At 38.4% G+C, this 14,810-nt stretch overlaps 1 protein-coding gene across 7 annotated transcripts in view; it reads right to left on the bottom strand.

The window, feature by feature from the left end:
- CNOT1 (CCR4-NOT transcription complex subunit 1) overlaps positions 1 to 14,810 on the bottom strand; it is a 105,476-nt gene that overhangs the window by 4,657 nt on the left and 86,009 nt on the right. For 4 of the 7 annotated variants that reach the window (XM_057534330.1, XM_057534336.1, XM_057534333.1 and 1 more), the window contains 11 exons: positions 14,109 to 14,228; positions 11,550 to 11,741; positions 10,841 to 10,983; positions 10,297 to 10,405; positions 10,028 to 10,197; positions 9,119 to 9,371; positions 6,456 to 6,704; positions 5,315 to 5,478; positions 4,987 to 5,104; positions 3,728 to 3,829; positions 795 to 968 (listed from right to left, as the gene is read on the bottom strand). In XM_057534330.1, coding sequence (XP_057390313.1) covers positions 795 to 968; positions 3,728 to 3,829; positions 4,987 to 5,104; positions 5,315 to 5,478; positions 6,456 to 6,704; positions 9,119 to 9,371; positions 10,028 to 10,197; positions 10,297 to 10,405; positions 10,841 to 10,983; positions 11,550 to 11,741; positions 14,109 to 14,228 — 1,794 coding nt within the window. The remainder of the gene's footprint in view (positions 1 to 794; positions 969 to 3,727; positions 3,830 to 4,986; positions 5,105 to 5,314; positions 5,479 to 6,455; positions 6,705 to 9,118; positions 9,372 to 10,027; positions 10,198 to 10,296; positions 10,406 to 10,840; positions 10,984 to 11,549; positions 11,742 to 14,108; positions 14,229 to 14,810) is intronic. The other 3 variants (XM_007198038.2, XM_057534335.1, XM_057534334.1) reach the window with 1 other exon arrangement.

Raw genomic sequence — 14,810 nt, 5'->3', positions numbered from 1 at the left:
CAGCACAATGTTGTGTTAATTTCTGCTGTACAGCAAAGTGTTATTACTCATCTTTAATTAGAAGAAATAGATTCTTATAATTAAAGGTACCCATATACAAAATGATAGTAATCTCTCATTCTATACTATTTTCTCATTCTTAAAATAAGGCATGATAGGTACCTTTTGTAGAGAAGTCTAGTTGATACCACTAATTGTGTTTTTCCTGGAATTGGATTTCAAAACAAGAGTACAGAATGAGATTCCTTGCTCACCAAGAGCCCTAGTCTTTGAAAAGATGCCCCAAGCAGAACAAGACATTGTACTTGCTACTTTAAAAAAAAAAATGCATGTGAAAAGAAGAGTAAAAAAATACATAAAAATTACAATAGCCATGTCAGGGTGGTATGATTTTTAAAACAGTCCCTTCTCTCCTTCTGATAATTTAAACAAAACACAAGTACACAAATCCAAAACACCTGTGAAATATGACATTACAAGTGTCTATTCTGCAATTCTGTGCCACTTGGGCCACCCAGCAAATGACCGGCCCAATACCTAGGTTGAGGTTCTGTAAATATAGCTAAATTTAATATCAAAACTGAAAACAGCAACTAGACGAATACTGTGAATCAATATTCAGCAGCAGTATCATACTTTATCAGGCTTAATAACATGACAGCTTCCCCCAAAGAGCACCCTTAAAATAACCTGTAGGTGTGTGTGCTGGGGACAGCAAATACCCCACTTACTGGAGAAAGGACTAAAATACTAAGATATAACTTGCTTTTTCCTTGAACTGTTTAGAACTTTACCTTCAGATTAGGAGTGAATGGGTCTGGGAGCCTCATGTTTCTTGGGAAGGCACTCAGGATCAGATTTCTTAGCTGGATACAATTAGGTGGGATCACATCACAGAATCCATAATGGTAATCACAAAGGAACTCAGGGAAATCATGCAAAAGAACCAGCAGCACTCTTAAAGTGCCCTATTTTTAAAAAACAAGAAAAACATTGGCTGTTTCTACATTAAGTAAGAAAATGGGAGTAGCATTTTTACTATTATGAATTTAATTGAAGTAAAAAAAAAAGCAAAAGCATCATATGTATGCAGGCTTTAATTAACACTAGCAATAATATCACAAGTGATTTATCAAAATATCTACATCTGGAAATCATGAAAAACTAGGTACCCAGAGTTTATAATCTTGGATGCATGTGCTAGAAGAGGCCAGACAGAAACAAAAAATAAAAGCAATGATATAAGCTTCTATCTTCAAAAATCAGAAAAAGGACAGCTAATGAAAACCAAAGTAAGTAGAAGAAAAAGAGCAGAAATCAATTTAAAATTTTTTAAAGTATGGGGGTGGAGAATGGAAATCAAAGTTAGACCAGAAGTTGGTTCTGTGAAAAGATTAATAAAACTGATAAACCCTACCAAGACTGATGGAGAAAACATAATACCAGTAGCAGGAATGAAGAAGTATCATCACTAATTCCTACAGATGTGAAAGACAGTTTAAGAGAATATTAAGCAATTTTATGCTAATAAACTTGACAATTCAGATAAAGTACACAAATTAAAATCCAACTTACCAAAGCCCAAACAAAAAAAAAATCTGAATAGTACTTTATAATAAAGAAGTTAAACATGCTGCTAAAACCCTTCCTGCAAAGAAACACTAGGCCTAGATGGCTTTACTGGCAAATCCTTACAAATATTTAAGGAAAAATTAACACTATTCACAATCTTAATAAAAAAAGAGACCATTTTCCAACCCTTTCAATGAGACTAGCATAACCTTGATACCAAAATGTGACATAAAAATTTAAAAAAAAACCCTAAATAATATAAATGGAAATCAGTGACATATCACAACCAAATGATCCACAAATGAATATAATGGCAGTTTAAGCATGTGAAAATTAATGGATTTAAAACGTTGACCAAAAAAAAAAAAAATTACATGATCTTGAATTCAAGAAAGCATCCAATAAAATTCAATACCCATTTAAATGATTTAAAAACTATCAGCAAATTATGAATAGAAGGGCATATCCTTAACCAGATAATGGTATCTGCAAAACAGAACTACAGATTTACAAAAACATTATACAATTCCACAAAAACATCAATATCTGGGAATATGTCTAAGGAAAGCATTGCAGAGGAAAATTAAAGACCTAACAACTAAATGGAGATATACATGAATTGAAAGCTTCAATATTATTATTAAGATGTCTATTTTCTCCAAACTGATCTACATATTCAGCGCAATCTCAATCTAAATCCCAGCAAGTTTTTAGAAGAAAAGCTGATTACAAAGTTTTTATGGGACTGCAAGTGATACAGAATAGCCAAAATAATGTTACAAGAGAGCAAAGTTGAAGTCCTTTTTGAATTATTAGAGTAATTAGGGCTTACTCTACCTGATTACACTAGCTTTACAGTAAGTCTTACAACCAAGACAGTTTGATATTGCCCTAAGAACAGATAAACAGATCAACTAGAGAGGTACCCATATATACATAGTCAACTATTTTGACACAGGTGCCAAATCAATTGAACAGGAAATGAAGAACTATAAAAATGGTGCTGAAAAACCTTACCATACTTACTGGGCTGGAGAGTGTAAGGAAGGGGGAGGAAATGAACCTCATTATTCACAAAAATAAAGTTTTCTTTTTAAATGTAAATGTAAAAGCCAGAATTAATGGCTTCTTGGGCAGGGGGCAGGCACGTGCAGAACAGAATGCAATTTGAGATTGGCAAAGATTTCTTACCCAAGACACAAAAAGCAACATATAATAAAAGAAGAAAACTGGTAATTTTGACTACATTAAATTTAAAGCTTCCATCCCTCAAAAGACATATTACTTTTAACAGAGTGAAAAGGCAAGCCACAAGAGTAGATGTTTGAATATACATCAACAAAGGGCTTACCTCCAGAATACATAAAGAATCCCTGTTAAAATAAATAAGAAAAACCCAGATAATCCAATAGAAATATGAGCACAAGGCTGGAAGAAGAACATCACAAAAGGAGGATACCCAAATGGCCACAAAAATCTCATTAAGAAATCAAGGAAATGCAAATTAAATCCACAATGAGATCCTACTGCACAACTGACAAAATGACTAAAACGAAAAACAATTTCAAGTATGGTAAGGATGGGGAGAAATAGTAATTCTAATGTGCTTCTGGAAGAGTTAACTGGTATACACATATATGAACATAAGAATGCCTTATGATCAAGTACTGGTTATGCAAATATGTTTGATTTTTGTACTTTTCTGAATATATGTTATACTTTAAAAGCTTAATGATAGGGACATCCCTGGTAGTGCAGTGGTTAAGAATCTGCCTGTCAATGCAGGGGACACGGGTTTGAACCCTGGTCTGGGAAGATCCCACATGCTGCGGAGCAACTAAGCCCGTGTGCCACAACTACTGAGCCTGCACGCTACAGCCCATGAGCCACAACTACTGAAGCCCATGCACCGCAACGAAGAGTAGCCCCCGCTTGACACAACTAGGGAAAGCCCGTGCAGCAGTGGAGACCCAACACAGCCAAAAATAAATAAATTATATATATATATATATATATATATAGCTTAATGATAAAAACAAACATTAGACCTCATATTCCCAGCTGAAGTGTTTAAGTGTTTTCGTGTTTAAGTGTTTTTAACTGCTTTAAGTGTTAAGTTTTAATTATTTTAATTTTAGAAGTCCAAATTAATTACCTTGTAGAGGATTTGCATAGGTTTGGTGAGTTCCACATTTCTAAGGAAAGGCGCTAAATATTTGAATAAATCAATCAGTAGCTGTGCATACATAGGCCATCCCTGAAAGAAAGAAATGTATGAGTCATAATTATCCTCAGTCAGCTGCCGTCCTGCCACCAAAAAAGTTGCCCAAGCAGCTACACTGTGACTTTATTATCTTCTTCATATAGCTAGAGAATATGGACATTAGTACCTCTCTTAAAGACTGACTGGCTCGAGAAAGGAGTAAGCAAAATTATGGAGATAATGGGAAATGATATTTGAAACAAACTGGCTCCAGAAACTCCAGGATATATAGGTCCTTGTGCCTGTAGCAACATTTTAAATAGGGGGAGGAACTTTCAGACAGAACACAAAACACGTAGCCAACTGAGAAACTTGGGTCTGTTTTCTTAATTTCTTTTAAGTCCTGGATCTCAACCATTTATTTTCCCACTCCCAATTCCTCAACTCCTGGCAAATAACCTCATCCAATTTACAACATGAATCCTCTATTTTCACCCAAACTTAGCCTCCTCACCATATCCCAATTATACAAATTACGTTCATTTTGGAGTAGTTTTTATTCAATATATTTTCCCTCCTCCTGGAATGCACTTATTTGTCAAACAAAACGAAATCCATTTAAGGATTATTTCACTTTCTTTTTTACTAAACACACAGTAGTTACAGTCTCCCGATCTGAAGGGTCAATCAAGGGTACTTCCTGGAGTACTCATTTGCCATTTAATTGCAAGATGGGAGAGAAACTTCCCATGCTGTTTATTCACAGTTAAGACTAAAAAACTCTTTACTCAAATTTGATCTTAATTTTTCTGATACAGTAGAGACCAGTGGTCCTCAACCCTGAATGTGAGAGCCTTTAGTATTTAGAGAACCTGTAAAACTGGCAGGTTTCTGAGTTCCATTACTCAGTTTTACATAGCTGTCTACAGAGGTGCTCTAAGGTTTCAACTTTTTTTGAAAATCCCTTAAGAGATTGACATAAGGTGACTCACAACAACTTGGAGAAGCAGTAACCTAATCACTGAGGAATGGCTTTCAGGCAGAGGCAGTCAAGTACTTGTTAAGCCTTTCTCCTTGACTTGACTCCACATTAAATATAAGAACTCCCAACTAAGCCTGAAAGAAGTACAGTGACTACTGAATGACTAAGAGTGCTGATAAGTCCCAGGTAGTTACAGTCGTCATCTGTAGGAGATAAACTGCAGCCACACCTTCTGCTGTGGCGTATGTGCCAGCATTCTTGCAATAAATATCCGATGGGAGATCAGTTCAAGCCAAGCATACACAAAGCCAGGAGCTTTGGTAGGCCTCAAGATGTGGAATGTGTTGCTGAAAGAAGAAAACCTTAGTCAGAAGCACAAGCTTAAATATGGTTAAAAAAAAAAAATACATGAATATAATTAAGTAGACAACATGTAAGCTGCATTATGAATCAACATGCCTCAAATCCACAAGAGTTCTACTTCTCAAATTTTACTACACTACAACAGCAATCCTTAACAGGAAATCCTTAACAGTATTATATTCAACAGTACTCACCAGAAAGCTGTAAGTGTCTGGAAATTAATGGTTTCCAATACATGCTCAGGTGCATTGAGTTCCAACAGCAGCATGATAAAAATTCGATGGTAGGGAAGCTGCTGAAATTCACTTTGCCGAACATCATGATCCTGTAGGAGAACTCCCACTACTATACCAAGGACCTATAGAGCACACAGATTATAGAGCTTGTAAATCACGAAGATAATTCATTTACCACTGTCTAGCCATGCTTTTTTACCTTGCATCGTTATGCCCCACATGAAATATAAAATTACATACTGGTAGCCAAAGGGACCATGCATTGGGGTTTGATTTGCCCTACAGAATTTTGCATGGTTTCTTTGAATTTCCATACCCCTGTATATGGAAGTATACTAGACATGTATATGTTCCACAAGTTTTTCTAAAGCTCTAGAAATCAGCACGGTACATCATATTTTATCATGTTAACACAATCAAACCACCTAATTTTTCTGGTCTGACATAAAGCTGACAAGAGGCAAATGATTTATACTTCTCTTGGCATTTAGTAGATGGAAGGTCAGGTATGCTATTAGGTTGCAGAAATATTTAAGAACTATCCTGCATTCCACTTGATTTTATCACTGAACAGTGGGGGATGTATGTGAACCCATTTGTAATTATCCAAGACCAAGCTCTAAGTTCATTTTTGCACTATCTTAACATTCAAATTTCCAGCAATTCCACTGCATAAATCAAACAGAAATTCTGCTTTGTTCCTTTTCAGAAAATCAAGACAACTGCAATGTCACTCATGGTATTTGAGTTGCCAATTTTTGTTATCAATGGACATGTCTAGCCATCTCATTCACAGTGATTCTGTACATGGGGGCAAATCTCATACTACCTAAATACTTTCTAGTGTACTCATTACCAAACATTAACATACTGAAAATACGTTATATGTTTTTGTTTTGTTTTAGGGGAGGGGTGTCTTTCAGTTAAGGCACCATACTCTTCCTCTAAAACTCGGTGATTATGTTTACATATTATCTATGAATTTAATATCTGGACAGAAAAGGGGACATTACAAAATGTTTTGAGGGCCCTGTAGGGTCGAGAACCACTGATACAGACTTCAAGTGTGCAAAGACTAAGGCAAGAAAGGATTTCAGACCTTATTCAGCAGATTAATCTTTGTGACAGTGTTGGTGGCCTCCCCTGAGTGCTTTACTAGCAGTGCAATGAGTCGGACAAAGGCATCCAGGTTGTGATAGCACTTGGCTCGGATCATGGTGGGATTAGCAGCAGGATTGTGCTGCTGTTCTGCCTGAGCACGGTAACTGATTTCAACACACATTTCAGTACACAGACGAAAGAACCTTGTTATGAGGTCGTCAGTCTTCAGGATTCCTTGCTGGTGCATCTACCAAGGGAACAAAAACATTACAAGGCACAATGAGATAATACACATGAATAAAATTTTAATTTTCATGTAAGAAGTATTCTTTCATTCAATCCTATTGTCACATTTGTGATTCTTACTTTGTAAAAAAAAAAAAAAAAAAAAAAAGGGTCATGAAAATGACTTTTACATTAAGGATCCATGACAGAATTCCTTCAGTTTTAAGTTTGACGGGAGTTGAGAGATAATAACATGGCAATTTTTAACAGCAGTCCATAGCCAGTAATTTCAAAAGTTAATTATGCAAATTAAACCAACTTTTAGTAACCCATTAAGTCATATTAAGACATTCTGGTCAATGTGTATTTCCCCCAAGTAAGAGATTAAGTTACATATATTTTAGTTTCTCACATAATTTCTTCTAACTGACTTAACCAATAACAACAAAGTTTTTGAAACTCCAACTAGCTGCACTAGGAAAATCAAATAATAATTTATACAGTAATAGGTACCAAAGCAAAATGCTCACAGATTATACCTGGCTATTTTAATGTAAATTAAGATAAAGTGGAAAGGGCAAGTTTATTTAAAAGAAAGGATAAAGTACAAATTTTATGACATATGATTTGGAAGTGAAGCAGAGAAGTTATTTCGCTAGTATGAAAGAAGAAAAAGAAGACAGTGTAACAAGTGTTAAGGCTGCAGAGGGAGGAGGTCAGTGCTGAAACCAAGCCCAGAATGAAAACTTGACCATTATCTTGGAAACTTTAAAACAATTTAAATGTCCCTTGATAAGCAATAACACAGCGGAACTGACAATAATATACCCTAGGAAAAACAGAAGGCCAGCAAAGGGACTTTGTACAATGAAATCTGAAAAACTAAGGGGGGGAGAAGAAATGAGGATAGACTGCTATGATCAAGAGGGAGCAGAAAAAGAAAAAAGGAATTCTCAAAAGGATTCAAAAGAGAATAGAAAAGTATAATACATTATCTTTTCCAAATGGAGAGAACAAGAGCAAATAAGCCAACAAGAGAGCTGAGACAGGTGCCACATCCATACCCATGAAATATCAATGATCACAAAAACCAATTGATTTGAAATTCCTCTATCCAAATCAGAAATCAAACTGTAAATATGCAGTAACAGCTTTTCAATAGGGTACGTTTTTATAATTCCCTCGATTCTTTTAAGGGAGAAACTTACTTAGTATGATTTACTAAGAAATTAGTCATCTTGAAAAGTAAATCCAATTCCTGACAACTTCTAAAATTCAAATCAGCTCTTCCACATTCAATTGTCATTTATTTGATAATAGATCTAATTTGCATCTTTCTTTGGTGGCACACCTAAGCTCTGGTCTCAGTTTGAAGAAATACAATGGTCGAACTGCAGAAATAAGCTATTTTAGGTAGATAAGGTACTTAATTTAGAAAATAAAATAAAAATCTCGGGCTTCCCTGGTGGCGCAGTGGTTGAGAATCTGCCTGCTAATGCAGGGGACACGGGTTCGAGCCCTGGTCTGGGAAGATCCCACATGCCACGGAGCAGCTGGGCCCGTGAGCCACAACTACTGAGCCTGCGCGTCTGGAGCCTGTGCCCCGCAACGGGAGGGGCCGCGATAGTGAAAGGCCCGCGCACCGCGATGAAGAGCGGTCCCCGCACCGCGATGAAGAGTGGCCCCCGCACCGCGATGAAGAGTGGCCCCCACTTGCCGCAACTAGAGAAAGCCCTCGCACGAACCGAAGACCCAACACAGCCAAAAAATAAATAAATAAATAAATAAAGTAGCTATACAATTAAAAATAAATAAATAAATAAAAAATTAAAAAAAGCACATATTTATTAAATAAATTAATTAAAAAAAATAAAAATCTCCACCATTTAAATACTTAAGGTTTTTTTGTTTTGTTGTGTTGTGTTTTATTTTACTTTTAAATTAAAAAAAAATTTTTTTTTTGGCTGCACCTCAGGGCTTGCAGTATTCTTAGTTCCCTCAACCAGGGATTGAACCCAGGCCACTGCAGTGAAAGCACCAAATCCTAACCACTAGACCACCAGGGTACTCCTTATTTTACTTTTTAAACATGGGCTATTATAAGAACTTTACAGATTAGCCCGTAATCCCATCACTGCTGATTATCAAGCTGGTAAAATTACTATATACGTTTGGCAATTTCATTATTCATTACCTGACCCACTGTACTTTGTAGCTGTGACAACTGAAATCGGACAAAAAGAACTAAAGGGGATGGGAAATGTTGACTTTACTGCTTAGTGACCAATGATGGGAAAATAAACAGTATCAATTTAACAGAGTAACGATGGTGACATTTTTGGTTTACATGAGTATGGAGGTAACTGACCACAGGTACATAATACTGAGCTTTAATATTGGAGGCATCACACCCTACTTATGTTGAATAAAAAGCACCTTTCTTTCCAAAAGCTCTACCTGTCCAACAAACGCAGAGAAAGCTTTGGTACTGTCACGACCAGCTGCTGCTGAATGGTAGAGATTCACCCATTCCCTCAGAAGATACTCTGCCTTCTCCCTCAGGCCTGGAGGATCATCATACTCTGAGGCTTGAGAGATCCCAGAATGCATCATAAAGTTAGGGCCTCCATGAGCACGATCAATCATTGCTTCATAGTTGGATCGCACTACTTCCATCAGCTGGGGCAATCTAGTACAATAAATCCAGAATGAAAATCAGTCTATTCTTGGTTGTGATTTCACAGACATACAGTTGGACAATTTGTTTATTTAAGAGAGACCACAAGAGTGATGATAATTTTACCATTCCCATATTTAAACAAAACTATCCTCGGTTTCTTCATATCTGTTTACTCATGAGGACATAATATGCAAATGACTGACTTCAGTTAAGTCACTTCTTGACAAAAAAACGATACCCAATGAAATGGAACTAATGTTCGTGGTCAAAAAATTATTCACTGCATGCCCGCTATGTGCCATGCTTTGTGTTATTCATCTTAATTCTCAACAGTTCTTCAAGATATTATTTCCATTTTAAACAAGAAACAGGCTTAGGGAGGGTAAGTTGACTTGCCTAAAATCAGATTTTAAGCAGCAGAGCCAGGCCTTAAACAAAGGACTCTGACACCAAATCTAGTGCTGTATGTACTGCTCTACAGCAAGAAGGCTTGGCAGTTAGTTAAGCTTTCATATCTCAAGGGACAATATTAGGCCTCACCAAAGCTTACCATATGTTGTACGTAAAGCAGTTATATAACAGGTAACGTTACTAAGTCTATTCAGTCATTTCTAAAGCTCTTAGACTGCTGAATACACAAGAATCCCAAAGCATTTCCTTCTCACCCTTCAGGAGCATTGCCTCTGGAGTGAGCATTAATCCTCATGAGGGTTTCAATGGTGTGGAACAGATCTGCCTCAGTAACATGGGCAACACTCCTTTCATCCACCAGCAGGATTTTTACCAATTGCATAGCAAATGCCACAGCCATGTAGTTTAAACCATTCTCCATTGACTGGCAACACAGAAAGCACAATGTAAGAAAGACAGCACTTACAGCAAACACACTTCCCAACTACCAGAGGTCACTTTTCCTGTTTAATTCCTTCCATACCTGAGCTAGGTGAAGATCATACTGTTGCATATTGACCAAATGATTGCGAATTAGCAACTCCACTGCCTCCACATTGTATTTATATTCATCCCGACACTCAATTAGGCACCTAGAAAAGTCAGTATTTCTTTATTCATAAAGGCTTAACCATACTATATATCAGGTAAAATAAAGAGCCCATTTTATTAAATGGTAACTTGTTCCAAATTAAGGACGTCTTGAGAACCAACTAAAAATCAGTTTTCAAGATTCAAAATAACCAGTAAAGAAGTAGAACACAGACGACCCAGTGTTAAAACACAAGTTTTGTTCTCGAAGTCTAGAAAACAAAGCATTCCATTTATGAACATCACTTCTATGAAATCACTGAAACCTTTTAAAATCCATATCTATCATTTATTCCCCAAAACAAAGTACTGGTTCTCTGTATCCATCCTGGGCACCAGACGGAAAAAGAACAAACATTCAACAATTCTCAGTACTTAGGGTCATGTATGTGAGAAAGCAGTTCAATCAATATTACTCTTCTAAGATGGCTACTGACCTTGTGATCTGTTTGTTACACCATGGAGACCCATATGCCCGGCCATCCTGAAGAGCTTTTAAGACCAAGAGGTGGCACTCCCTGTAGCGAAGCAGGAGGTCGGCATCAGCACCACTGGTGGCATCTAGTAAGCCCTCTACAGCCTATGGAAGAAAAAAAGTGTTCAGATCCATGGAAAATACAGTATTCAGCCCAATTATCAAAGTCAATAACCAAACCTTAATGCAAAATACAACATACTTTCTAAAGCCACAAGTTAACAATCTCTCCATTCACTAAAATCCTTTTCACTTGCCTAACACACACACTCTCTGAGTTCTTTCTAGTCCATGCATAGTGTTCTTCCCTGTCAAGAAAGGTGACACTGTCCCTAAACAGTAATAACCTAATGCTGCCCCATACCCCACCCCCTTACCCAAGTACTTGGATCAACTGTCCCTCAAAATCTAAAGGGCTATCTTTTAAAGTTTCTTAAATAATCGTAATTCCAGAAAATCTTACCTTTATGGAAAAAAGAAAAGATTTCACACTTTACAGTTGTAACTATTTACAACACTCTACTCTGGAGAAAATCATCTGCTTATTACAAAACAAAACTTGCTTTATATTAATTTTTAAAATTTTAAGCATAACTTAAGTAGATAATGGTGCAGGTCACTAGATATTTACAAACCTAGTTTCTTCTAAAATTAACAGTTTAAGAACTAACCTTCTGGAGCAATCCAAGAGCAGCTATGGCATCCCGAGAGTTTCGAGATAATACTACAACCTCCAAAAGACTTCTAAGAGCCTGAGCTTGGGGGTTCATGGCCAAAGTTGGTGGGATGGCGTGAAGGTGCTGCTCCAGTTCTGTAATGCACTTATCATAAATCTGAGCTACGTCATCTGTTGCCCAAGCTTGCTGTTTTGGAGGAGGAAATAACCAAAAAAAGAGAGAGGGGGCGGGGGGGGGGGAAGAGAGAGGGAAAAAATTAAAGATTTTTCACTGGCACAGGTAGCAATTTAAAAGTCTATTGGGGGACTTCCCTGGTGGTGCACAGTGGTTAAGAATCCGCCTGCCAATGCAGGGGACACGGGTTCCAGCCCTGGCCCGGGAAGATCCCACATGCTGCGGAGCAAGTAAGCCCATGCGCCACAACTACTGAGCCCGCATGCCACAACTACTGAAGCCCATGTGCCTAGAGCCCATGCTCTGCAACAAGAGAAGCGACCGCAATGAGAAGCCCGCACACTGCAACGAAGAGCAGCCCCCGCTCGCCGCAACCAGAGAAAAGCCCACGTGCAGCAACGAAGACCCAACGCAGCCAAAAATAAAATAAATTAAATTAAAAAAAAAAAAGTCTACTGGGGGACTTCCCTGGTGGTCCAGTGATAAAGAATCCGCCTTCCAATGCAGGGGGAAAGGGTTCGATCCCTGGTCAGGGAATAAGATCCCACATGCCATGGGGCAACTAAGCCCGCATGCAACAACTACTGAGCCTGCGAGCCTTAACGAGAGAGCCTGCGTGCTGCAACTACAGAGCCCACGTGCCCTGGAGCCTGCGCACCACAACTAGAGAGAGAAAATCCACACGCCACAATGAAGAGCCCGTGCCGCAATTAAAGATCCCGCGTGCCGCAACTAAGACCCGACGCAGCCAAAAAAATAAATGAATATTTTTTTTTAAAAAGTCTATTGGTATATTAACTACCCTTATTATTTTTTTTCTCTCTCTCTTTTTCATCAAAACATGGAGGGGCTCTTCCATTCCCCTTCCTGAACTGTTTGGTCTTGATGCCATTAAGTGGTGCAGTGCAAAGCAAGCACTGGTGGGGGTGTGTTTTGTTTACTTGATAGTGGAAAGCCTTGCAGACACCAATACAATCAAGTGATGAAAGAGCATGATAAATAATGGGAAAGGCTGAGAGCAGCACCACTTGTAGCATCTAATCTGCAGCCTATGAAAGTATATAATCCAAACCATGGAAAATATAGTATTCAGGCCAACTGTCAAAACCTAATAGGACAGAATAAGAACACAGCATCATTTCTGTGGTATTCCTATCAAAGATGTACTACCTGAATCTATTCATGAGAACATACTGTACAAACCCAAATCAGGTCATTCTACAAAATCACTGGCCTGTAATCAAAGTGTGAAGGCCATGGGAAGATGAGAAAAGGAGCTGGAGTAGACTGACCTGCGGGAAAAATTTTAAATATGACGACTAAATGAAATGTGTGGTGTTTTTTTTTTTTTTTTGGGGGGGTGGGGTGGGGTGGTGCGCCGCACAGCTTTCGGGATCTTAGTTACCTGACCAGGGATCGAACCCAGGCCCCCACAGTACAAGCACAGAGTCCTATCCACTGGACCGCCAGGGAATTCCCTGAAATGCGTGATTCTGATTTAGGTCCTTTTACTCCAAAAAGACAATACTGGGACACTTGGTAAAACGTGAATTAGGTCTAAGGATTAGATGATACTAAGGTATCAGTGTTAACGTCCTGATTTCAATGGTTATACAATGGTCACACAGAAGAACGTCTTTGTAGGAAACACAGACCAAAGGATTCAAGAGACTGGGCCATCAAGATCAGCACCTATGTTCAAATGGTTCAAAAGGAAAATGTGGGCTTCCCTGGTGGCGCAGTGGTTGAGAATCTGCCTGCTGATGCAGGGGACACGGGTTCGAGCCCTGGTCTGGGAGGATCCCACATGCCGCGGAGCAACTGGGCCCGTGAGCCACAACTGCTGAGCCTGCGCGTCTGGAGCTTGTGCCCCACAGCGGGAGGGGCCGCGATAGTGAGAGGCCCGCGCACCGCGATGAAGAGCGGCCCCCGCACCGCGATGAAGAGTGGCCCCCACTTGCCGCAACTAGAGAAAGCCCTCACACGAAAACTAAGAGACCCAACACAGTCATAAATAAATAAATAAAATAAATAAGTAAAAAAAAAAAAGGAAAATGTTTCCCCTTACATTTTCAACTTCTGTGTAAATAACATTTCAAATTTTTAGAAAATGTTTTTATAAAGAACAGAGGAAGCCATGAGGTCACCACGTAAATTCCTTTAGTTAGGCCAAACATGAAAGTTAAATCAACCTCATGGATTTAAAAAAATTCCCGAATGTCATGCTTATCTGATACAAAGAATATCTATACAACTCAACAACCGTGGGTAATTTTTTTCCCTATAACTTAAGCTCCCAGGAACCAGTGATAGATTAACTGACAAAAACATCCAAATTAAACTGTAAATTACTCAATTTAATCCAAGACGAGTATTTACCTTCATGGGCTGAGCTAAAAATCCTGTGGGCTGACTTAAATCATTTGTAGGCAAAAAGCCAGGCACATTGCGTGCAAACTCTTCATAAACAGCCAGCTGCTTTGGGTCCACACCACCAACCTTGGAAGAAGAAAACTTACTTTAACAGGATTCTCTTCACAATCAAGGGAAATCTTTTTATCAAAATGGAAATTTTGCACGGGAGTAAGCACAGGGGTTCTGAGAAGGGACACAGGAGTCATTACAACATTTAACAGCATGACTGAATATGCATGCATGTGCAGGCACACAGTTCAGTGTTTCCTATTTCCCTGAGACCTGTTAGAGTCGCCCTTATTTATAAATTAAGAGCTTTTCCACTGGAAAATGACTCAAGTAGGACCATGCTGCCAGTGCAATTCTCCAGTGGAGCTGGTAAAAATGATAAAATTTCTCAACGTCGTCTTCTCACCAACAACCAACTAGCAATAAAAACTCAAGTACCAGAAGGGAAGACCAAGTTGGGAAACAAAAACTAAAAGGCACTTCAACAATAGGGGGAGGGGACACATCTAAGCTATTTCTATGTCTTCTCCACAGGTAACCTTTAAGTGAAATGAAATGTTTTCTCAGAAACAGCATTTAAACCCCCTATCCTAGTCCTGGTGAGGAGTTAAGCAACAAGAACAGAAAGAAAACAAAGATGGGGCAGGGAGAGACAGA

The sequence above is a fragment of the Balaenoptera acutorostrata genome, chromosome 19 (genome assembly GCF_949987535.1).
Source record: "Balaenoptera acutorostrata chromosome 19, mBalAcu1.1, whole genome shotgun sequence".
Classification (NCBI taxonomy): domain Eukaryota; kingdom Metazoa; phylum Chordata; class Mammalia; order Artiodactyla; family Balaenopteridae; genus Balaenoptera; species Balaenoptera acutorostrata.
This window is presented reverse-complemented; position numbering and strand designations above follow the sequence as displayed.